The sequence below is a fragment of the Crinia signifera genome, chromosome 1, assembly GCF_055691185.1.
Source record: "Crinia signifera chromosome 1, ASM5569118v1, whole genome shotgun sequence".
In the NCBI taxonomy this organism is placed as follows: domain Eukaryota; kingdom Metazoa; phylum Chordata; class Amphibia; order Anura; family Myobatrachidae; genus Crinia; species Crinia signifera.
Genome location: NC_139217.1, coordinates 162,342,299 through 162,369,370, shown reverse-complemented (window position 1 = coordinate 162,369,370; position 27,072 = coordinate 162,342,299). Strand labels below are relative to the sequence as shown.

The 27,072-nt window shown below is 42.3% G+C and overlaps 1 protein-coding gene across 2 annotated transcripts in view; it reads right to left on the bottom strand.

The window, feature by feature from the left end:
* Positions 1 to 546: 546 nt before the first annotated feature.
* The window catches only part of FGF5 (fibroblast growth factor 5), a 56,226-nt gene continuing 29,700 nt past the window's right edge, over positions 547 to 27,072 (bottom strand). For both annotated transcript variants that reach the window (XM_083175657.1, XM_083175648.1), the window contains exon 3: positions 547 to 1,478. In XM_083175657.1, the coding sequence (XP_083031783.1) occupies positions 1,128 to 1,478 (351 nt within the window). In that variant the 3' untranslated portion in view covers positions 547 to 1,127. The remainder of the gene's footprint in view (positions 1,479 to 27,072) is intronic.

The following is a 27,072-nucleotide window of genomic DNA, read 5'->3' as shown; positions in this document are numbered from 1 at the left end:
AGTTACACTCGTGTAAATGTGCATATTATAATCTGCCACTAATTTGAAATTACCAGTGAACTCCTTAGTAGGCCATACATATACAAATTAATTGTCACATTGGGCTAGTTGGAACAAAATCCTGGTAATGGATGAGAGCAACTGGCAGTTGACCATTTGCTTTGAAATGCTGGAAAATTGCCCAAAACTTTCACTCAGATACTACCAGGTTTTTGTTCCAACCAGCCAGATTTGGCAATCGATCTGTAGATGTATGGCCAGCTATAGATCATGACATCACTGGGAAGGCTGACAGTGACCTGCTTAACCAATTGGCATATATGTAGTGCATTATTTTTGGTGTATTTGACATATTGCCGTCATAACTGTATCAGTTGTGATTTGTCCCTTTGATATAAATCCCTGATTAAGGATTAGGTGGTATTATAGTGGCAAAAGGACCTTATGCTATTAGTTCCTATTGTATACCGATTCATCTGATCATGAATACAAGTGTGGTGTACAGTACTAAATGACAAACAAACACTTATTTTTCACTACCAAATTTATTGCCAGTAGAAAAACCACTTATTGCAACAAATGTCATTTCCCAGCAATCCTGCTACAAGATATAAATATTTCAATCAACCTGATTATTATGCGGCTTTTATACCGGAAATCTGTATAAACAATTATTTTGTGCTAACTTTATAAAGAGATATTTATTTGAGTCCACCGGGAGATTTTGTGCTTCTTTGTTAATGATAAACAATTTGTAATGTTTCCCAAATATGTATTTATTTTATTTTCCCGTGTGCGGCATGAAAGTAATTGTGTATTCAGAGCATTTACAAAAACTAAGAACTGTATATGAGGGCTGTAATAATCAGTCTAACCTCCCTTGCATTACTGCGATAAATATTACATTACCTTAAATTATCATATATGCACGGTCCACAGCCTTATCAAACTTTAGTGCATTGCCCTTACTCAGACAGCTCATACCCACTGTTATCATAAAACCGCCTTTCAATCCACAATTACAAATGGCAATTCTCAGAGCAATGAAGTGCAGGGCACACCCCGCGGGCTGTGCTGTAGTACAAGCACACTGGCAAGGTATCTCCATCCTTAACAGCAAATCATGTTTATCCAAAGCGGAACTTCAGTCTGTACCTAACAGGGCTGCTGTTTTTCTTAGGTGGAGGCCTCACTGGTTTGGGTTTGACAGGTACATATGGCGCCTTTTTCTTTTCAGGGACTGTAACAGTGAAGGAGAGTTCAGGCGGCTCTATGTGTTTGATTCTAGGGAGGAAGTGTGTTGATATGTGTTGAGGCTTCACTCTTGGGCTGGATCCTTTTTTGGCTTTGCCTCTTTTATTAAGTGCCACATACCACCTCCTGCCTGTCTTTTCAGTTCTGTAGGTAGCTGAGGCATAGGTGTTGTAGCTGTTTTCCTGATACCTCTCCATAAACTTGCAGTCATCTGTAAATTTGGACTGTAAAACAAAAGAAAAACACAAATTACTTGCAATTACTTACAGCATCAAACAAATGAAACGTAAAGCAGTAAATGTAAATGTACGCAATTTAATGAGCAAAATATCTGCTAAAAATGCCATGTCTTAGTCGAGGAACATGAATCACTTTAGTTTTGGTCAGCAAATAATCTGCAGTCAATTGAAGTTTAGTTAAACGTAGAGCAGGGCTTATGAATTCATAATATTTACATCTCCTAAGAAGCAAATGTGGTGCTGCTTCAAGTCTATGGGGGGGAATTCAATCTTCCGCAGCCATCTCCTGATGGGGGAGATGGCTGCGGAGCCCTATTCAATGCTGTCTTCCCCAACACCATTGAACGGGGGATCTCGGCAGCTCGCGGCCACGCCCCTTCTCATCCCAGTGCAGGCGGGACATTGAATCTCGAGTTCTTAGTCGAGCAGACCGAGAACGGGACAGGGTCACGACGTGACCCACAATTGAATACCCTCCTAATACTGTAGGAAGCATCTGTAGAGGCTGCTCTGCACCTACACTATAAAGAAACTACTGTACATCTGGAATTGATGAGAAGCTCAGTAAATATGATTCATTTTCATCACAGGTTCACTGTACCAAAATATATCTCTACACCCTATGAAAAAGATTTAGTTCACTAATGTTTGTGTGGTGAAAATAGCTTACACACTGGCCGATGCTGTAGCATCCCCCCCCCCCCCCGCCATCAATCCCCCTGCCATCACATTCCCTCACCGGTATAGGCAAGTATGTAAAGTATGGTCATCTGTCGTCTTTACTGAACAGACATGGGAAGGGGTTGTCAACGATGCTCAGGAGCAAGCATTGTTAACAATGTTCAGTGTACACACTATAGGAGAATCAGAAACGCCCTTCTGAGTGATATGTTTTACTTTCCCATCTAAGGCCAGATCATGATGTATCAAGCTTTAAAAAGTGAAAAAAAGGAGAGTGATAAACAGCCAGCCAATCAGCTCCTACCTGCCACGTTATAGGCTGGGTTTGAAAAATGACAGGTAGGAGCTGATTGGCTGGCTGTTTATCACTCTGCACTTGATCACTTTTTAAAGCTTGATACATCTGGCCCCTAGTGTGTTTAGGTCTTAATAGGATATGTAATAGGATGCCATCCAAAATAGGATGAAAGTGATGAAATAATTATACCCTGCGTCTGTTTTCTATGGTGTTATTTGGTATTTCCATTAAAAAGTTTTGCACATTCAAGTATCTGAAGGTATCATTATACTCTTTGAAAGGCTGTACAGTTCATTATCATAATATGAAGACTGACACACAAACTGTACAGCCCCCAAGTATGTCACCTTTTAAATAAAGTTGTAGTTGTAGGGGATATTTCTGCTCATTCTGCAGTGATTATGTGGTGCTAATTGCACAGGCATTCACACTAGCTCTAAGCTGTTTTTATTGGAAATACTGAGGCTCGTGCATTCTCTGAAGTGTAATGGATACTCTCTCTAATTTGTGATCATTAAATGAGAAAATATAGCGTGCTTTGCAGACTCATCTGTATCATGTTGCTTCTCTCTGCATTCTGTGGCTCATGGCCAAAAGACATCTGCCTTCCAGTTTTTTGAACAATGATAATGTTAGCATGTCACGACCTTCAGCCTCTTCATTACAGATCCTCATTATAATAAAATCATTTAATACAAATACCTGCAATTTGTTTGAAATAGTTGAATATTTATACATTGCTAATTGCAAAGAAACTACTGTACTGAATGCAAAGGTTGATTTTTTTCATAGCTACATTTCTCTATGTGATACAGAATATTAAACATGTATAGCAAAGACAAAGAAAACTAATTGGTCCTAGTTCTGCCCTGCTAAATGGAAATTAAAAATTAAAAATAAAAAGAACATCCTTTACTTATTGAACAGAATTAAATACAACTGAACAGGTGCTCTATCCTACCCTGTCATTATGTGGGGGCAATGTATGAAATAACACAGACCATTCCTACACCTGTAGCTATATTTTTCAGCAAACTAGCACCATTCACTGCAATGTTTGATTTCCCAAATAATATAGGGGTTATTCTGGTTCACTCCTTCTGGCAAATCCCTTCTTAGATGGACAAAACCATGTGCATGGCAGGTGGGGTAGATGTTACTTGTGTAGAGAGAGTTAGATTTGGGTGGGGTTTTACTTCAAAGTGAGATATATTGCAGTGTAAAAATAAAGCAGTCAGTATATTCCCTGCACAGAAACAAAATAACTCACCCAAATCTGCACTTCAAGGGGGGCAGATGTAACTTGTGCAAAGAGAATTAGATTTGGGCGGGGGTTTCTGTGCAGAGTAAATACTGGATGCTTTATTTTTACACTGCAATATAGTTCTCACACTTTGAAGTAAAACCCCAACCAAATCTAATTCTCTCTGCACAAGTTACATCTGCCCCACCTGCAGTGCACATGGTTTTGTCCATTTGAGAAGTAATTTGCCTTTGCAAGTGAACCAGAATAAGGGTAATTGTTCATCTATACAGTGAAGCACTGTCCAATCAAATTTGCAGAATTTAACTGACTCTAAGCAGACAATATGTGTCTATATACACTTATATATCTATACACTTCACAATTCACCCAGCTGCTTCAGACTTCCGTCATATTATCAATAAACACTAGTGACCCGTTGCCATTGGATGCCATGCCGCCAGGCCTCCACTTTGTGTTATAGATGAGGCATTCTAAGCTTTATCCATACTTTTTTTCTTACCATTATTCTGGTACAGGTTGACCTACGTTTTACAAATAATACTGAGAACTGGGCTGGCTTTTTAACCACTTAGTAAGAAATTGACAGAACTGAAACTGCGCCAAGAGCAGCTATAGAAAGACCATCAACATAAGGGTCGCCAAACCTCCTGAAATCGAACACAAAACACAAAATGGATGGCCCTTTAATGGCGCTCTTATCACCTGGGATCCGAACAATGTAACAGTCACCACTTTGTAAAGTTCGCCCTTGCGTTGTTCCTTCTTTTTAGTTCTTTGTTCCTCAAAAGTGGATCATTAAGAGAGGAAAAAGAGAAAACAATATATAGTGTGGTAGGTCTCGGATCAAAAGTACTCTAAGGTGGGGGATATAGGTCTTCCCCTTCCCGGTGGTGTTGTCTTTATTGATCTTATAGGGTCACCCCAGTGCAGACTTAAAAACTTGCTTACATCAAGCTTACATTCATTCAGGATTGTGAAAACATATAACGGTTCCTTTAGACTAATTCACAAAAGTCACACGTACAGATAGACCACAATGAGTGCTTACACCAACTGTATGCGACTCCTCATATAAAGGTTTCTTTCAAAGTATTCCTTTTTGTTTCAAAAAACTCCTTTATTTTTGATAGGAAAGGAGTTTTTTTAAACAAAAAGGAATACTTTGAAAGAAACCTTTATATGAGGAGTCGCATACAGTTGGTGTAAGCATCCGTGTAAGCACTCATTGTGGTCTATCTGTACGTGTGACTTTTGTGAATAAGTCTAAAGAAACCGTTATATGTTTTCACAATCCTGAATGAATGTAAGCTTGATGTAAGCAAGTTTTTAAGTCTGCACTGGGGTGACCCTATAAGATCAATAAAGACAACACCACCGGGAAGGGGAAGACCTATATCCCCCACCTCAGAGTACTTTTGATCCGAGACCTACTACACTATATATTGTTTTCTCTTTTTCCTCTCTTTATGATCCACTTTTGAGGAACAAAGAACTAAAAAGAAGGAACAATGCAAGGGCAAACTTTACAAAGAGGGGACTGTTACATTGTTCGGATCTCAGGTGATAAGAGCGCCATTAAAGGGCCATACATTTTGTGTTTTTTTAACCACTTAACTGACATTTGTTTCCCCTACAATACCGCTCATAAATGTTTTTTTTTATTACTTACAGTGGAAAAAGTAATTTAATTTATTTTCCCACCCCACACTGGCACCCAGTAGTCTCTCTCATCCACACTCATTACCCGCTCCCATTCCCGACTGCAGGACTTTCTTCGGGCTGCACCCACTCTGTTGAATGCCCTCCCAAGCACAATTAGACTCTCCTCCAGTCTCCAAACCTATAAGCGTTCCCTGAAGACTCATCTCTTCAGGCAAGCTTATCAAATTCCAGAACCAGTCATAGAACCTTGCGTTCTGGTGGAATCGATGCAATAAAGAATACAGTATCTATCCTTATGTATCAATGCCTATTTCCCTATAGATTGTAAGCTTGCGAGCAGGGCCCTCCTACATTTTGACTGTCTGTAAATACCCTGTTTTGTTGTATCACTGTCTGCTATTGTAAAGCGCAACGGAATATGCTGCGCTATATAAGAAACTGTTAATAAATAAATAAATAATAATGTGTAATAAAAGCAATTCCTGCAAACACTACACCCCCTTAGTAGTAATAAAGCTCCCAAAACATTTTTTATAAACCCCCCTGTTAATAGCCCTTTTTTCTGCAACCCCACTCCAACCCAATAGCCTCTGACCAGGGTATTTTTAATTATTATTCTACCCCCCAGCATAATTTAAATATTTATGTTTATCTCCAACCAACTTCTGATCACCATTGCATAAGGTTTTCCTACTGGGTGGTTACCCCGTCCCCATGGATATATACTTTGTCTCCCTTCCTCCGCAGCTGAGCTTGTTTCAGGAGGGACTGATGATCAGTTCTCCCTGCTGCAGCTGGTCTGCATATGCGGAGACCAGCTAGATTGTGCCGGGAGGTTCCCCTCCCCACAGTGCATCTCCAGAGTATGTGCTTCAGAATGCTGGCCATACAGTATTCTGGGGTGCAATTCTAGCAGTGATGTTGGTGGTCAGGGACAGCCACATCATTGCCAGGTGTTGCAGGGTGGGGGGAGCACACATCAGGGGCAGCATGTCACATGTGATGTGACCAAGCCATACAAGTTTTTCTTTTTATAATGGAAAGGGTGTGATCTTCTACCACCGTTGTCATCTGTTGACTTCCAGGCCTTTTCTGTGTTGCCAAGCTCACCTAGATTGTCTTTTTTTGTTCTCAGATTGTAGAAAACTGTTCATTAAGCTACTCCTAAAGCTCTGAAAGAAGATGGCTTATTTCACTTGCATTGAGAGATAGTTTCCCTGCATATTGTAGGTTCACAGAATCAGTTTCCAAATGCAAATGCCACACTTGGAATCAACTGATAAATATGTAACAGAGGATAACCCTGGCCTGTCCATGAAACAGCTTTTAAATCAATTTCCTAATTACTTTTGGTTTATTGAAAAAGAGATGGCTACAGTTACAATTAATTTTATAACCGTAGCTTTAGGGGGATGTTCAATCCGGGATTCTGACTGTCGGAACGTCCCGACAGTCAGAATACCGGGCCATTTTCGTACCACTCAACTGTAACTCAACAGCAGAAATTCAATGTTCCGGCTGTAGAGTGTTGTAAAGCCCAAAGATTGGTGAAAACACGTCCGTTTTGTTGAAAAACGGCTGTGGATCCAACAAACCACGGCCGTTTCCGACAATACAGACTCACCTCTACAGGACGGGGGGTCTGTAGCAGGCGAGTCCTTGCCAAGACTGAATACTTTACCTGCCAATATTTTTCCTGTCGTAAATATTGGCAGACATTTAATATCCCCTTTAATATGTTTAAGGAGCAGATAAATTATTAAAGGAATTGTATGGAGATAGAAAGCCCTGGAGAAAGAAGCAGAGAGCGTTCCATGGGTTCTGTCATTAAATAGTACAGGTGCATAGTCAACATTACAAAGTCTCACAGGACATTTTCATTAGTGTAAATAAATATATATAGATATAAGAATACTATAAATACTATAAGTATTTATGAAAATAATGTGTCTTAGTATATGTATAATTTCATTTTATATCTTCATTCAGATATACAATATAAAACAGGATTTAAGTTGTAAACCACAGGGGATAACAACCACTGGTATGCATAACAGTTCTAAGTGGGATTCAGATAGTTCTAAAGATTTACCAGTTTGGACCAATTTGCAAGTTTCAAACTTAAATAGTAGATTATTTATTTAGTTACACTTAGCAAGCAATATTAATAAGCCCAAACCCACTGATTAACTGTAAGATCAATTAGTGCATTATTCTTTCCATCGGGATTTTATTAACATACCGACAGTCAGGATCCCGGCGGTCAGGATGCCGACACCAAGATCCCGACTGCTGACATTACCGACAGCCTGGATCTCAGCAAACAGTATCTATTCTCCCTCGTGGGGGTTCACGAGCCCCATAGAGGGGGAATAGAACCTTGTGGTAAGCAAAGCGCAATGGGCCTCGTTGCTCTCCACCGCTGCTGGCATTACGGTGGTCGGGATCCCACTTTCAGGATCCTGACAGACGGGATCCTGACTGGTTAACTCTTGCCAACTGCCTGCAATGCTTTGAACCCACTAGTATGATTACTATCAATTAAACATCCCACATACACACACACACACACACACACACACATATAAATGGTACCCTGAGCTTAACCAGATTTAATCAGCTATAAATAGCAAGGGGATGATTCTATTTATTACCAGTTCCATAATTGTTTTCATCCATCTGACAGTAATACAAAGAATAACGTTTAAAAATGGTATAGGTTAAATTAAAGCAAACATGTTAATTGGGCAAAAATATGAACATTATCAATGTATTTTGCAGAGTTCTGCTTTATATACATACATTAATAAAGGCATGCATCTTGGTATACAGCAACAACACCACAATGTACTAAAATAGCTACAAATATACAGATGTGATTATAAAAGTTCCAAACCTTTCCTAGAGCCAGTGGAGATGCTTATTGATTGATTCAAAAAACAACATTGTATTTAGTAAAATATAGAAAGAAAGAAATAAAGATTGAAATAAATCAGAATTGTGAATGTAATTTTGGGAATATTTTAAACCAATCTGAATGAAAGATAATTTATTTTATTTGCAATTAAAATTAAATTTTTGTATATCCTGCATATATATTTTTTTAAGACATTTTTTTTTTTATTGACCCTGGGGGTAAATTTAATAAAATTGGAATTCAATTATGTTCTAGAAAGTGCTAAATAAATAAGTTGAATCTGATTGGTTTCTATCTGCAACATCCCATCTTCGATAGAACTCCGATCTTAGTAAATTATACCCCTTGGTGACTAGCACCCGTTCTCCAGCACAAACCCCCATCTGCTCAGATGTCCCAAATCTGGTCTTCAGCCAAGTCTGAACTACATCTGTTTATGCATATAGACTTAATGATTTCTTAACATTAAATAATTGTATGTATATATATATATATATATATATATATATATATATATACACACACACACACACACGCATATTACAATTATGAAATATGTATTGGTATAAGTGACTATTCCTCATGTTAGTAAATACAAAGGCCAGTATTCAATGGCCTGGGGTGGCGGGCGGCAGCGAATCCTGTGTAGGATTCGCTGCACTTTCGCCGTGAATCTCCCTGCTGGGAGATTCGCCGGCAGCCGCCCATCCGCAGTATTCAACGCGTCAGGGGCTCTCAGCCCCTGACGGCGAAAATTACCCCCTGTGACGAATTAAGCTCCTGGCTCTCTCCCCTGCACCTGCTACTGCAGGGGATAGAGCGGAGTCCCGGCGGGGGAGCACACTGATGCCGCACAGCCTGAGGACGGGTCCAGCAGCAGCAGCCCCGGCGCTGACATCTGCTATCACAGCGCTGGGGCTGCCAGAGGACTGCAACTGCTGCTGGACCCGTCTCTCCCTATTGACAGCTGCTGCCGGAGCACACACTCGGTGCGCGACGACCGCGGCACCGCTCCCCCTGTCACACACACACACACACACTCAGTGCGCGACGACCGCGGCACCGCTCCCCCTGTCACACACACACACTCGGTGCGCGACGACCGCGGCACCGCTCCCCCTGTCACCCGGCTGCTGGCTGCTCACTGAAGTCGCCTGACATCCGCCGGCAGACGAGTGAGCAAGCCAGCAGCAGTCCCAGTACACAGCCGGGAGGGAGACTCGGTCCACTGAAGAGACTGATCTGCTGCCGGCTGGTGAGTGACAGCAGGACCTGGGAAGCTGGCTAGTAGACGCTTCTGGGGTCGGGGAGCAGAGCGGGCGGCGTGTCGGGGATGGTGGACCCCCTGGCCGGTGGTGGGTGGCATGCAGCAGGGTCTGGCATGAGGTCCCTGCGTGTGACATCAGAGATGGGGTCCCTGCAGTGTATAAGAACCACTAGTTCCCACCTCCTGCCCGCCAGCGCTACTTGACATGACCCTGCGCTGCCAGACCCCGCTGCATGCCACCCACCAGCGTGCAGGTGCAGCCCTTATGTGAGATCAGCGGAGCCCCCCCTGCAAAATGTAAGTGTATGTAATCAGCAGTGCCCCCCCTGCATATGTTATGTTAAAAAAAAAAAAAAAAGAAATACATATATATTTGTGTGCGTTGACCAGTAAAATAAATAGCAAGACCATTTACATAACGCAATTTAATGATTTTTTGAGTCCCAAAAAAAAAAAACCCTTTCTTTAAAAAGAACACATAACAGTTCCCCAAAAAAAGATGCCGAATGCAAATTGGAGAATCATGGCGAAAATCACTGGAGAAAGCAGTTCTCCATTTCAGCATTGAATACACTCCCGACGAATTCCACTAAAAACCCCATTGAAAATCACAGGCGAATTGTGGAGAATCATTTACGGCGAATCGGCAGACATTCGCTGTTCATTTGTGGCGAATTGCCTCCATTGAATATGGCGAATTGTTTTTTCTAACAGAAAATTCGCCGTTTAACCCAGCGAATTGCCAGATTCACTGAAAAAAACGGCGAATCTGAGGCATTGAATACTGGCCAAAGTATTAAGATTTCATATAGTAAGTCAGTGCTTAGGTTCTTTGTGTAGGAAAGAGTACATATACATTATACCAGGTACACAACTGTACAGTAAAGTTCTGTAGGTGGTGTCCACGTCTCACTAATTCTGCATATTCCTCATTAATATGCCATTGTTTGTGGGCCCATACTCGCTATATTCTCAAAGTTATGGGCAAGTGGGAATTATACCAGTGATATGATAGAGAAAAAAACAACCCCACACCTGTTTAGCAGCATAAATTCCACTGGCACTCTGGGTAACATCAGCGCATTATAGGATTAGCAGTACTAAATTTATTTTATTCCCCTTAAACATCCGTTTGGTTAAATTCAATTTAAGCAGGAAAAAAGCATAAAATTGTCATCAAATACCAATATGCTTATCTGGATTAGGCAATGTGTCTTCACAGAGGGGGCTATGTAACCGGATCAGAGAAAAGCGGAGAGACTCTTTGAATTGGAGACATGAGATGTTGTTTGAGAAGATGCAGATTTCAGTGATCAAACGAAAGAACCTATTTGTTATCCTGAATGGCTTAGACACTGCATTGCTGTGCCAGTCACCTAACAAAATACTCATTACCTCATATTTTCCACATTTTTTTATGTTTAATAATTATTTAACATGGATGTACAGAAGCCACACCAGCAAAATACAGCTGTTCCTCATTAGAAAAATTTGTAACATATTTTTCATGCATACGTGCTAACTATTCTGTAAGCACAGTTAGACTACTGTACTCAGCTATACATTATGTGATGGTACATTTCAGTTTTAATCAGACAAGAAGACATATCATAGTGAAACCAGTGGCTTTTTAATAATGGGTTCAATGTGCGCAGTGCACATCGGTGGGGGATGCGGCTGAAAGCGCGTGGGGGGGTGCCGGATGACGCGCCGACAGTCAGTGTCCCGTCGTCGGAATTCCGACTGCTGGTGCTCTGACAGGGGGGGCCCCAACTCACAGGGGCTATTCTCCCTTGTGGGGGTCCACGTAGTGAGCCACCGAGCCCGCAAGGGGCTACTTTACGCTCGCCCCCTTGTCGGAGCACCGGAAGTCCTGATTCTGACGTCGGGATACAGACCTTCGGGATACAGACCGTCGGGATCCACCCTGTCGGAGCACTGGCAGTCGGGATTCTGACGTCGGGATACTGACCATCACGATCCCCCCTGTCGGAGCACCATACCACACCCAAAGCAGGGAAGAAGGGATAGCAGCAGGGATCAAAGATTCCTGCTGCTGTCCCTCCATCTTGCATTCAGGGTACCTAATATTTGCGCAAATATTATATGGTTAGCACATGACATGATTTAGTACATAAATAAAGAAGCGAGCTTACTTTTATAGTGTCTGACTCTGCATTAGACTTCAATTATACAGTATGTCTGCATAGTGTTTTGTTTATATGTTTGCTAATTACTCTCTGTGTGGAGTGTGGCAAGGCTCATTTATACTGTAAATACCATTCACATATTAGATATTGGTAATAAAAATGAGGATAATTGTAAGGTTTCATGAAACTCATATTAAGGGTTTTACAATGCACTTAGCTGTATAGAAGTAATTAGACCATGAAATAACTCGCTGCCAAACCAGAAAAAAAAGAACAGATGTCATGTTTGCTTTATCTTATTGTTTAGACCTACAATCATTAAACATTTGGGTCAAGTTTCTCAATTATTTGTGTTGCTTCTGATGAGCAGAGGAATTACACTTCTTAACCTTGGACTGTAACCTGTCTAATTGGAATCCACTTACAGCACTCTGCTTTCTCTGATAATTAACCAGAAGGTGGATGGTTTAATCTAATTTTATCTAGTGCCCTTGACATAAATCATTCTGCAAAATGCATAATTAAGACTTTAAAGTATTCTTTCTGTAGATAACGGGTGGTTTAAAAAGGCATCATTTTGTAGCATAAGGCACATCTCACATCTTCAGTTCTAATAGGTAACATGTTCCAGGGCTTATTCTGCATCATCATTTCCCGTAAGAATTGTAGATAGTTAATGATGTTTATAAGTTTTAGCTTATTGCCATGCTTACTGATGATTATAAGTGAATTTAGCCCTCATTCTAGTTGAATCGCTACCCGGGCAGTTCACAATGTACTTTTATGGGTAACCGATGTTTAAGAGCATGTGCATTGCTTCTGTGTTTGCGCCTTCGCCGACTTGCATAGTCAGTGTGGCACTTGCACAGCGGAGGGGGGGGGGGGGGGGGGGGGGACACACACCTGACAGGATGTGAACTCAATACATTTCCTGGTCGTACCCCAGAAAAATGCTCTCCTTGGCAATGAGTAGGTATTCCTCATGATTGCCGCCCAGTTCTGGGACCTGGAAGCCGCAAGTCTAAGTCAGTCTAGACTGAATTAGATTTGCGAGCAGAGTAGAACCAGCAGGCTTCAGCAGCAGTGGCGCAGTGTGTAGCCAGGAGTGAATGCAGGCCGTCTAGTGATATCCTTCTTCAGCTTGACCCCGTGAACATTGAAACTCATACTCCCGCCATCGCCCATCATAGGTGTGCAGCAAAACTGTAAATTGTAATGCCTTTTACACATAATTCTACACATTATACCACACACCGTAATGCCTATTACATATCTTGCCACATAAGTGCCACTTACCTACATGCTTGTTTCCAGGAGGTACATGCTCTTTACCAGGAGGTACATGTTCCTTGCCAGGAGGTACATGCTCCTTGCCAATGGTTGCATGCTTGTTGCCACAGGGATTACATGCTAGATGCCGGGTGAGTTAAATGCTCATTTCCATGGGGAATTATATGCTTGTTGCCAGAGGTAGTTAAATGCTCATTGCCATGACGAATAACAATCTCATTGCCCTGGGGGATTACATGCTTGTTGCCAGGGGAAGTTCAATGCTCATTGCCAGGGGGAGTTAAAAGCTCATTGCCACGGGGGCTTACATGCTTGATGCCAGGGGGAGTTAAATGCTCATTGTCATGGGGGTTTACATGCTCATTGCCATGAGGGATTTTATGCTCATTGCCAGGGAGAGTTAAATGCTCATTGCCACAGGGGATTACATGATTAATACAAGGGACGTTAAATGCTTCTTGCCATTGGGGATTATATGATCATTGCCATGGGGGATTACATGCTCAATGCCATGGGTGATTACATTAGTTCAGCAGTGCACCACATGCAGCGCAGTGCACTTGCTGTCCCCGTTACAGCCAGACAGAGTGCATCGCTCACTGTAATTGGTAGATAGCCAAGCACAGTGGTGGGCAACCCCGTTGCTGTATCAGAGTAGGTCAGCGGCTATTTCAAATGCCAATCATAGCTCGTGGTCTGCCAACCAATCAGGAGCCACCACTGCCTGATTGGCTGCCAGACCCCAAGCTACGATTGGCTGCGCTTGAAATAGCCATGGGCCTGCTCCAGCAAAAGCGGGACAATTGTGCTGCAGAAGATACTGTGGGCATATTTTCAATATGCCTTGATAAAGCTGGTGTTTAGCCCATTGAAACACGTCAGTGTTAGTGTGCTTTCTGAATCCTGATCATCCATTGGACCTACCTGCTTACTTTTCTGACCACTTGGACCCTATCACCATTGGACGTCTTTGGCCTAAAACTACCTGGGACTACCGAATTTATTTGCTGTGAGGTTGAAGTTGGCTATAGCCATTCACAAAGTCAGTCCCTCTAAACAGCTGCAATAACAAGACATTGTGACGTTGCAGGTGGGCTATATTCATCCAACAGCCACTCCCTCCATAATTTCCAGGACAATACAGCCATATAGACGCCACCAAAGACTGGGTCTACAATCACTGTGGACAGTGCAGGTTATTATTGGTTCACTTTTTAACTTTACAGGAACAGGAAACCACTGCTGCTATTTATTATGATTATTCTAGGTGTTGTTATTATTTGATATTAACATTATTTTATATTAAATTGATCCACCCGTTCTATCATTGAAGCGCTGCTTCAATTTTTTTTTCTGTATTTTCAGGGGATTGACCATCCCCCATATAGCAGCTGCTTTTAAGGAAGCCACTGGTGATTTTAGCGTTCTAGGTTTCTTCATCCCAGTGTTGAAGTTTTCCTGTTTTCTCTTTGACTGATTATACGTCCCCTCTATCCCTTTCACAATAGAAGCAGGTACTGGCAGCCACGTGTTAGCTACGAAGTGCTCCTGGATGCAGCAGCTGTTTGTCCTCTTGAGTAGCACCGGCAGTCCCCATTCTATATTTTCACACCGGGGCAGTTAGTGACATCGATCAAGCCCGACAATAGAGGAAGAGCAGGGGAGGGGGAATGTCTGTGACAGCTGGACATGCTAGACAGCGTGCTGTTAACTAATGATGCTGCAGGCAAATTCACCATGGCACTGCTTCAATTTAAAACAAAAATCTGGAAATTATGGGGGGGGGGGGGACATGCCAGTGGTGCCAACTACGACCTCCCCCCCCCATGCCTGTAAATCCGCCACTGAGCCTAGACAGGCTGCCGACAGTGGTGGGTGATCAAGACTCAGAGGAGCACCGGTGACAAAAGCAACAGTAGGACGAGTCGTGTGGCGCCCTGTGCAGTTATACGGCTTGTTCCCATGTAAAAAATGGCCCTGAATAGGGGTATTTTACAAATTAAAGAGAGAGATGAAGCCCTTCTTTTGGAACAAATTTAAAAAAAAAAACCAGCAGAACAGGGGAGGTACTAATCTTGGGGGATTTTAACTAACCAGACATAGACTGGATTAATGAGACAAGTACTTCAGCTAAAAGTGGGGGATTTCTAAATGTACAGTAATAAAGGATTAGTATATAACACAAACTCTTGATGCAACTCCTCGTAAAGTGACCATAATAATGTGGATTTGGTAAGAAATACCAATGTAATTGAACATCTGTGAAACACTGAGAACAACATAGTTTCACTGGGCATTAGATTTTATGAACAACAATTTAAGGGACCATCTAAAATACTGAAGTTCAGGAAAGCTAACGTTGAATCATTTAGGAAATCTTTAAAATAAATAGAATGGGATGCTCTATTTGAGGGGAAAATAGTAGAGGACATGTGGGAAACTTTTAAAAAGCTGTTAGATACATCAATGAATACATTTATTCCAAAGATAAACCAGGGTAATATCAGCAGGACAAATTCCTAATGGCCGAACAAGCAAGTTAGGGAAGCAATAAACAATAAGAAGAGAGCATTTAAAGAATACAAGGCTAACGGGGACAAGACATTCATACAAAGAATTTATACAATTCGTAAAAGGGAAACTGAAACACTAATAGCCATGGAAAGCAAAACAGATTCTAAAAAGTTTTTAAATACATCAATAACAAACAGCTAGTAAACGAGAACATAGGCACCTTAATGAACACTAACGGAAATAGCATTACTGAAGATAAAAGCAGAATTGTTAAATACATTTTTCTCATCTGTCTTTACTATGAAGGAGCAGTCAGTAGAATCTACAGGCACCATCAAGAGGCTTTGCAAAGTGAAATCACCAGGTCCATATGAGATCAACCCTAGGATTCTCGTGAAATTATGGCAGAGGTAGAAAAGCTTCGGCATTATATTTTTTTAGAGATGACCCAGCGAATTTCAGACCTGTGAGCTTAACTCCAATCATGGGGAAATAATTTAAGGGAATTTTAAGGGATGGTATCTAGGAATACCTAGAGGCGAATAAAATAATCAGTGGTAAACAGTATGAGTTTGTACATATTGTTAGTGCCAAACTAACCTAATTTGAGGAATTGAGTATGAGCATAGACATTGGCAATGCTGTAGACGTGGTCTACTTGGATTTTGCAAAGGCATTTGACACTGTGCAACATAAGAGGGGTTTAAACGTGTAGCTGCTAAGAAACTGGCTGCAGGATAGAGAACAGAGAGTGGTTGTAAATGGTGCATTCTCAAGCTGGATACCAGTACCCATTTGAAAAGGCCAATCATACAGACTGTCACATAACATTTCCCATATTCAATTTCATGCCACATTTTTTGACAGTCGAAAAATCTGCCCTTTTTTTTTGTTTTTAGGTCAGATTTACATTCCACCTATTCATTTAAAGTGCCCAAACAGAATTTTCAACTGTTGAAAAATTTGTCACTGTTGAAAAACATAAGTATAGGTGAATTAGTGGTGTTTTTGTCGAAATTGCATATGTATTCGACTGTTTTTTAGGCATTGTACAGAAAAAGTTGGAAGTGACTGGACCTGTGAGCTAAGCCGCCAAGGTACACCTTGTAACACCTTACATTCTTTCATACAATACCACAAAACTAAACTCAGTGTGTTCCTAGGTGCTGATACAATTTCCTGGAGGGTTTATTCCTCATGCATCCTCCTCATAGGATAATACCCAGAAAAAAAAAGAATAGAATACAATAGTGAAGTACTGTTAAACTTTTTTACATAGGTAAATTCTTATGTTTGTTCAATGTATAAAGGGTGTGGGGACCCATACCGTTGCATGTGGTCTACAATATGTAGACGATTAGCGTATAGGGAGGGACAATGATGTCCCCAATGGCAAGCATCTCAAAAACTCCCAGCAACAGTAGAAATATGGAACAAAAAGAATTGTTAATAGTGTAACACAAATTTTAATTAACTCTGGAATAGGGAGGATGAAAATGAGGGGGATGCATGAGGAAAAAACCCTCCAGAAAATTGTATCAGTATCTAGGAACACACTAAGTTTTGGTATGTGTTTTTTTAGGCATGTTTTGTTAATGCAGTTTTGACTTTTAACCCCTTCATGACAGAGCCAGTTTGTGCCTTCATGACAGAGCCCTTTTTTTCAAATCTGACATGTCTCACTTAAGTGGGGATAACTTTTTTTTGCTTTTACTTATCCCAGTGATTTTGAGATTGTTTTCTCGTGACACATTGTACTTCAAGTTAGTGGTAAATTTTGGGCGATACAGTCTGTGTTTTTTTGTGAAAAATACCAAAATATCGTGAAAAAATGGAAAATTTAGCAATATGCAAAATGTCACATTTTCTGCTTGTGAGACAAATAATCATACCACTCAAAATAGTTAATAACTAACAAAGACCATATGTCTACTTTATGTTGCAATCATTATTTCAACCTCCTTTTCATTTTTTTGGACACTAGGAGGCTTCAAATATGACTAGCAAATTCTCAAATTTTCAAGAAAATTTCAAACACTGATTTTTTTAGGGACCAGTTCAGTTCTGATGTGACTTTGAGGGACTTGTATGTGAGACACCCCCATAAATGATGCCATTTCAAAAACTGCACCCCTCACAGTATTCAAAACAGCATTTTGGAAGTTTGTTAACCCTTTAGGTGTTTCACAGGAATTAAAACAAAGTGTAGGTGAAATTTTAAAATTTCTTTTTTTTTGCAGAGTTTCAATTTTAATACATTTTTCTAACGAATACAGTAGATTTTACTAGAGAAATGTGACTAAAAATTGATTCCCCCAATTCTTTTGTTTTCAAAAATATCCTATATGTGGCCCTAGTGTGCACGTTGACCAAACCACAGGCTTCATAATAGAAGGAGCACCTACTTGATTTTGGAGCCTCCTTTTTATGAGATTTTTTTTTAGGCACCATGTAGGTTTCTAGGCACCATAAGTGCTAAAAGTTAGGAACCTCCCCCACAAGTCACCCCATTTTGCAATCTACACCCCTCAGGGAATTCATCTAGGGGTATAGTGTACATTTCAAACCCCCAGGGGTTTCACCAATTTTGGTACAACTGGGATGTGAAAATGGAAAATTACATTTTTTTACACAAACATGCAGTTCTGGCTCAAAATTTTTCATTTTCACAAGGAATGAAGGAGACAAAGCACCCCAAAGTCTGTGCCCCAATTTCTCCCGAGTACGGCAATGCCTCACATGTGACCAAAAAATACCAGTTGGGCGCATGGCAGGACTCAGAAGGGAAGGAGTGATTTTTGGATTTGGCAGCACAGATTTTGGTGGAATGAATGGTGGGTGCCATGTTGCATTAGCAAGACTCCCAAAGCACCAATACAGTGGAACCCCCCCACAAGTCACCCCATTTTGCAAAGTACACCCCTCAGGGAATTCATCTAGGGGTATAGTGTACATTTCAAACCCCCAGGGGTTTCACCAATTTTGATACAACTGGGCAGTGAAAATGAAAAATTACATTTTTTTACACAAAAATGCAGTTCTGGCTCAAAATGTGTCATTTTAACAAGGAATGAAGGAGAAAAAGCACCCCAAAATCTGTGGCCCAATTTCTCCCGAGTACGGCAATGCCTCACATGTGACCAAAAAATACCAGTTGGGTGCATGGCAGGACTCAGAAGGGAAGGAGTGATTTTTGGATTTTGCAGCACAGATTTTGGTGGAATGAATGGTGGGTGCTATGTTGCACCAATACAGTGGAACCCCCCACAAGTCACCCCATTTTGCAAAGTACACCCCTCAGGGAATTCATCTAGGGGTATAGTGTACATTTCAAACCCCCAGGGGTTTTACCAATTTTGATACAACTGGGCAGTGAAAATGAAAAATTACATTTTTTTACACAAAAATGCAGTTCTGGCTCAAAATGTGTCATTTTAACAAGGAATGAAGGAGAAAAAGCACCCCAAAATCTGTGGCCCAATTTCTCCCGAGTACGGCAATGCCTCACATGTGACCAAAAAATACCAGTTGGGTGCATGGCAGGACTCAGAAGGGAAGGAGTGATTTTTGGATTTGGCAGCACAGATTTTGGTGGAATGAATGGTGGGTGCCATGTTGCATTAGCAAGACTCCCAAAGCACCAATACAGTGGAACCCCCCCACAAGTCACCCCATTTTGCAAAGTACACCCCTCAGGGAATTCATCTAGGGGTATAGTGTACATTTCAAACCCCCAGGGGTTTCACCAATTTTGATACAACTGGGCAGTGAAAATGAAAAATTACATTTTTTTACACAAAAATGCAGTTCTGGCTCAAAATGTGTCATTTTAACAAGGAATGAAGGAGAAAAAGCACCCCAAAATCTGTGGCCCAATTTCTCCCGAGTACGGCAATGCCTCACATGTGACCAAAAAATACCAGTTGGGTGCATGGCAGGACTCAGAAGGGAAGGAGTGATTTTTGGATTTGGCAGCACAGATTTTGGTGGAATGAATGGTGGGTGCCATGTTGCATTAGCAAGACTCCCAAAGCACCAATACAGTGGAACCCCCCCACAAGTCACCCCATTTTGCAAAGTACACCCCTCAGGGAATTCATCTAGGGGTATAGTGTACATTTCAAACCCCCAGGGGTTTCACCAATTTTGATACAACTGGGCAGTGAAAATGAAAAATTACATTTTTTTACACAAAAATGCAGTTCTGGCTCAAAATGTGTCATTTTAACAAGGAATGAAGGAGAAAAAGCACCCCAAAATCTGTGGCCCAATTTCTCCCGAGTACGGCAATGCCTCACATGTGACCAAAAAATACCAGTTGGGTGCATGGCAGGACTCAGACGGGAAGGAGTGATTTTTGGATTTTGCAGCTCAGATTCTGGTGGAATGTTGGTGGGTGCTATGTCGCATTAGCAAGACCCCCGAAGCACCAATACAGTGGAACCCCCCCACAAGTGACCCCATTTTGCAAACTACACCCCTCAGGGAATTCATCTATGGGTATAGTGAGTACTTTGACCCCACTGGTGTTTTGTCAAATTGTTAGGCATCGATACGTGAAAATGAAAAATGTCATTTTTTCCATTAATTTGTAGATTCACCCCATAATTTTATACTTCCACAAAGGGCAATAGTAGAAAAAGCACCCCAAAATTTGTTACACAATTTCTCCTGAGTATGGCAATACCCCATATATGGTTGTAAAACGCTATTTGGGCAGACAGCAGGCTTCAGAAGGGAAGGAGTGCCATTTTATCATAGAGTTTGCTGGAATGGTTTTCGGGCGCCATCTTGCATTTGCAGAGCCCATATTGTACCTGTGCAGTGGAAATCCCAAGCAAGTGATACCTTTTTGTTACTAGCCCCCCTCATGTAACTCACTTACGGCCGTAGTGAGCATTTTGACCCCACTGGTGTTTTGTCAAATTGTTATGGGCTGTGAAAAAAAAAAAAAAACTAATTTTTTACATTAATATGTAACTTTAGATCAAAATGTGCCATTTTCACAAGGGTTAATAGGAGAAATTGTGTAACATATTATGGGGTGCTTTTTCTCCTGAGTATGGCAATAGCATATATGTGTTTGTAAATTTCTGTTTGGACACATGGAAAGACTCAGAAGGGAAGGTAATGGCATGCGGCTCTTTGTACAAGCTGTGTGGAGTACATTAAAATTCAAGGGAAGTGTGATATATCTTAAAACAATCTTTGATACACAAGCCTGGTTGTGTGGGGCAGGTTTCACAATGGTAAGTTGTGTCCTTTCTTATCCCCTTTTTGTAGCATACTCTACATCGTTTCTGGGACCTTCCTTTCTTTCCAGTGTGGGGGACTTCACTCGGAAAATGTTGCCCTGGTACAATTCGCGAGGCCTCGCTTCCAGAAGTACTAGGGCCCCCCTGTTCCTGGTTGCCAAAAATAAGGGCCTTTATTACTGCCTCTTGGTAATCCAGGAATGTCCCCCTTTGGCCTGCACATCGATGTAGTACAAATGCGTTGTACAGTGCCATTTGTACTATGTGTACAGCTAATTTTTTATACCAGAACCTTGTTTTTCTCATAGCACTGTAAGGCTTCAGCACTTGATCTGACAGGTCGACCCCCCCCCATGTACCTATTATAATCCAAAATGCAGTTGGGTTTTGTAGTTTCGGTACTTGTGCCCCGCACTGGGACAGGGGTGCTGCTATGGCCATGCACTGTTGTCAAGATAAGGACATCTCTCTTGTCCCTATACTTGACACACAGTACATTGTCGCTGCATAATGCCCTGCTCTCGCCCCTTCTAAGTGTTTGCCCAAGCAGCGACCTAGGGAGGCTTCTATTATTTTTCCGTGCAGTGCCGCATGCCACAGTACTTCTGGAAGCGAGGCTTTTGAATAGTGGGACGCTGGTATAGAAATTATCCAGGTACAGGTGGTATCCCTGGTCCAGCAGTGGGTGCACCAAATCCCACACTATCTTCCCACTAATTCCGAGTAAGGGGGGGCATTGTGGGGGGTCTATTTTTGTGTCTCTACCTTCATATATCCTAAATTTGTGTGTGTACCCTGATGTACTCTCACACAGCTTGTACATCTTCACGCCATACCTTGCCCTCTTACTTGGCAGGTACTGGCGGAATTGGAGCCTCCCTTTGAAATGTACCAGGGACTCATCTATTGAAATGTGCTTCTCGGGGATGTATGCCTGGGCAAACTTGGTACTAAAATGGTCTATTAGGGGTCTAAGTTTATATAACCGGTCATAATTGGGGTCATCCCGGGGTGGGCACTGTGCATTATCCCTATAATGGAGAAACCTAAGGATCGCTTCGAAGCGGGTCCTTGACATAGCCACACGGAACATTGGTGTATTGTATAAGATGTCTGTGCTCCAGTAGGACCTAATCGTGGGCTTCTTCACTAGCCCCATGCACAGTACAAGGCCCCAAAATATAACCATTTCATTTTTATGTACAGGGGTCCACTTGCGGGGCTGGGCATAATTAGAGGTGGGGTTTTGCTCAATAAATTGTTGGGCATAAACATTAGTCTGGGTGACCATTAGATCAACTAAATCATCACTAAAAAAAAATTTAAAAAAGTCCAGCTCTCTGAACCCTGCTGAATTAAATTGTATTCCTGGATTCCCTGTGAACTCAGGGACCTGGGGTACGTAGTTTTCAGGGGTTGTCCATGTGGGGTCAGAGGACTCGACTACTGCAGTGGGAGTCCTGCGTTGCCTCCTCGGGGGTTCATCAGAGTCACTAGATGATGAAGAGGATGACAAACGGAAATTTGTCTCATCCTCGCTAGCAGACTCAGTATCAGAGGCCAGAAACTCGTATGCCTCCTCGGCAGTATATGTTCGTTGGGCCATAGTTTTATTGGTGTATGTATTTATGAGGTGCTTCAACACGTGTGGGGTTTTGTAGCACTGACAATGTGCAAATGCACTGCAAAAATTATGGTGTGCGAATGCACTGAAAAATTATGGGGTACAAATGCACTGAAAAATTATGGTGTACAAGTAACGCACAGAAAAAAATATGGGGTACAAATGCACCGAAAAATTATGGGGTACGAATAACGCACAGAAAAAATTATGGGGTACAAATGCACCGAAAAATTATGGGGTACGAATAACGCACAGAAAAAATTATGGGGTACAAATGCACCGAAAAATTATGGGGTACGAGTAACGCACAGAAAAAATTATGGGGTACAAATGCACCGAAAAATTATGGGGTACGAATAACGCACAGAAAAATTATGGTGTACGGATAAGGTACAGAAAAATTATACGGATCACAACACACAAAATTAGGTGGTGACTACAGGGAGGGTGATCACAGCACAGATGACCACAGGGAGGGTGATCCCAGCACAGATGACCACAGGGAGGGTGATCACAGCACAGATGACCACAGGGAGGGTGATCCCTGCACAGATGACCACAGGGAGGGTGATATAGGCAGGGGTGACCACAGGGAGGGTGATCCCTGCACAGATGACCACAGGGAGGGTGATATAGGCAGGGGTTACCACAGGGAGGGTGATCCCTGCACAGATGACCACAGGGAGGGTGATATAGGCAGGGGTGACCACAGGGAGGGTGATCCCTGCACAGATGACCACAGGGAGGGTGATATAGGCAGGGGTGACCACAGGGAGGGTGATCCCAGCACAGATGACCACAGGGAGGGTGATATAGGCAGGGGTTACCACAGGGAGGGTGATCCCTGCACAGATGACCACAGGGAGGGTGATATAGGCAGGGGTGACCACAGGGAGGGTGATCCCTGCACAGATGACCACAGGGAGGGTGATATAGGCAGGGGTATTGTGGTGATCAGCGCAATTTCACACAGCCTAAACACAGCCTAAACTCTGACACAGCTCTGACACAGCTTCTCCTTCCAAAGCTCTAACACAGTGAGAGGGTTAGAGCCCGGGAAGAGAAGCAAAACACCCCTTTTACAATAGAAAGGCTGTGATTGGTGTAGTCAGGACTGACTGACCAATCACAGCGATCGGCGGGGCGGGACCACTCTGATTGGTCCGCGGGCGCACTGACACGATCGGCTGCTGTTGATGACAGCAGCCATCTATACTATGTCGCCTTGTCACTTGACAAGGCGACATGACACAGCGGGGACGTACCTGTACGGCAAGGTGCGCGAACTACCCCGCTGCCGTGACGTACAGGTACGTCCGCGGGCGGGAAGGGGTTAAAAAAGTGAAACTGCATTGGCAAAACATGACTAAAAACTTCCGAAACTCCCGCAATTGAATAGCAATGTTCATTTTTTTCAGGTAGCCGAAGACTACAGACTTAATTAAATACCCCCCCCCCCCCCCTCTGATAGTCGGTCACTACATTTCTGACTTTCTTTTCCTACAAATAAATATATATTAGAAACTTGATGCACTCACTGGAAAATATTTGATTGAGTAATTAATCATCGCAGATTCATTGTTTTGTGTCCCAGTATTTTGTTTTGTGTTTATTTATATTTTCTGCATCTGCAGTATGCGTCCTTTTTATATAAAAAAAAAAAAGGAAAGGAAATGTGTTTGTTAAGAAATGCTGTAGTTAAATGTGAATTCTTTAAAAATGTGTTATTTTATTTTGTAAACTGTAGCTTCAACGCTGCATGATCCCAGACATATAGAGAAAGCTAAATCTGCTGCTTGTTTACAAGTGAATGCTGAATCCCTGGAGAAATGATCCGGACATTATGTAAGGTCCTATATATGTATCACAGGATGTTATGCACCACATATGGCTGCTGAAAATCAATACTGATTCAAGTACTCATACCACATGTTTCAGTTACATGGTTACACTATCTCTCAGACTCTAAGTAATCCTACATGGGGTATGTAGCAGGAAGCAGCAAATGACAAGCTATCTAACCGCAGAACAATTACATGTTAGATATACTGGGAACACAACTGTTGGTAATGGAGACGTTAGACGCTTTTTGGGGAATTTTGGGGACATAGATTCTGAAAATTACCTTAGAATTAACTACATACCCACAGGTTGTGTAGATGGCTAGCTTCATACCTGAATTCCACTTGGTATTAAGCAGCTAGAGAACCTGTTTTTTTTTGTGTATCAATTTATAGATTTCAGAACACATACCCCGAATGAATGTACCACGTTCCCTCGTATGGTTTCTTCCGCTCACTTTACTTTACCATTCCAAATTATAGTCCATGTGGATTTCAAAAGTATGTATGAAAAAAGTTCAAAAAAATAAAAAAATTCTAAAAAACTCATGTTGACATTTTCAAGTCTTCTATTGCCATGTTGACCTTGTGACCATGCTGACTGTATGCATGTTGACCACATGGTGGTTACCTAGACACTGTCGATCTATCATCTAGGTGCAATGCAAAACTTTTTCATTCCTTAATTGCAGGGGAGGATTGGGGACTAAAAGTGGCCCTGGAAAATATCTGGAAGTGGCCTCATGTGGGTGGCACCAAATCAACAATGGGTGGAGCCTAATTACAAGGAGTGTATCCTAGCCTGGAAAAAGGCGTGCCCATTACATTACATATTATGCCCAGGTAATGCCCATTACATATTATGCCACACACCGTAATGCCCATTACACATTATACCGCACATACCACACATTATACCACATTACACATTATGCCACACACTGTAATGCCCATTGTACCACACTCCATAATGCCCATTACACATTATATGTGGCCATTACACATTGTGCCACACACCCTAATACCCATTACACATTATACCACACACTGTAATGCCAATTACACATTATACCATACACCGTAATGTCCATTACATATTATACCACACTCTGTAATGCCCAGTACACAGTATACCACACACCGTAATGTGCATTACACATTATACCAAACACCATAATACCAAGTACATGTTATACCACACACTGTAACGCCCATTACATATTATGCCAGGGGTATCATGGCCAAAGATGCTCTTCTCCTGGTGGCGCCAGCGTTCCCTCAGTAGTGTAATTATACATTTTGCTCCCCCCACCCCCATGGCATTTCAGTGCCGCTAACATGCATAATGCCCTGTGAGGTTACACATACACGCATAATGCCCCTTGCAGTGCCACTTACACACACAATGGGCCTTGTTCTAGTTCACTCTTTCTGACAAAATTCCTCTCAGATGGACAAAACCATGTGCACTGCAGGTGGGGCAGATGTTACTTTTACAGAGAGAATTAGATTTGGGTGGGGTCTTACTTTTACTTTTTTTTATACAAAATGTGTATGGGTGGTGGTGGGGGGCACCACCACCCATACACATGAAAAAAAAAAAAGAAAGCGCATGCTAGGAAGAGGATGTAGCCGAGCAGGGAGGGAAGTGGACTTGGTACAGGGGTGTGGCCTTGCAAAATAAAGACTACCTTGAAAGCCTGGTCCTGACTCAGGACACAGGACACAGGGTAAGACTGCAAGCTTCAGCAGCGGCACAGTGTGTAGCTAGGAGTCCAGTACAGAAAAAAGGTCTAGGAACAACAGCCCGTGCCGTCATATCCTTTCCCAGCTGGAAATGTGGAAGCACATACACCCGCCGCCTCCACCCGCTAAAGGCATGCAGCAAAAATTTTAAACGCAATGCACATTACATATTATACCACACACCATAATGCCCATTACACATTAGACCACACATGGTAATGCCCCTTACATAATTATGCCACACGCCATAATGCCTATTGCAAATACCACACACCGTAATGCCCATTACATCACACACCGTAATGCATATTGCATATGATGCCACATAAGTGGCGCTTACCTACATGCTCTTTGCCACAAGCGATTACATGCTTGATGTCATGCTTGAGTTAAATGCTCGTTGCTACAGTGGATTACATGCTGAATGCCAGGGGGGTTAAATGCTAGTTGCCACTGGGGATGGGGAATACCTGCTTGATGCCAGGGGGAGTTACATGCTGTTGCGGGATTACATCCTTTCAGTGAGTACACCGTGGGCAGAGCAGTGCACTTGCTGTCCCCATTAAAGCTGGATAGAGTGGTGTAACGGGGATATAGCTGTGCAGAGAGGTGGGCAACCCAGCAGCTGTATTAGAGCAGGTCAGGGGCTATTTCAAATGTTACGCCGGCTTGAGAGCCAATTGGAGCACACAGTGCAGCAGCCAATCAGGAGCCACCACTGCCTGTTGGCTTGCGAGCCGGTGGGACATTTGAAATAGCCGCTGACCTCTGATACGTGGCAACAGCAGGACAGCTGTACTGCGCCCCCGTGCCCCCACCCAACTCTTCCACAATAGATACTGAATCGTTTTAGCAACCAATCTTGAACACTACATGATAATAGAATTCAGAGATATTGGTTACATATACCTGCGCAGGTGCATGCCGCGCTGGGCCTCCTAGCCTATGATAGTTTTTGGGGTGCACACCCTGCACCTAGATATAGCGCTAGGGACCCCCAATATACAGAGAAGCCTTGATGCAGCTTGGGGGCATGTCATACACCTGCGCAGGTATATGTAACCAAT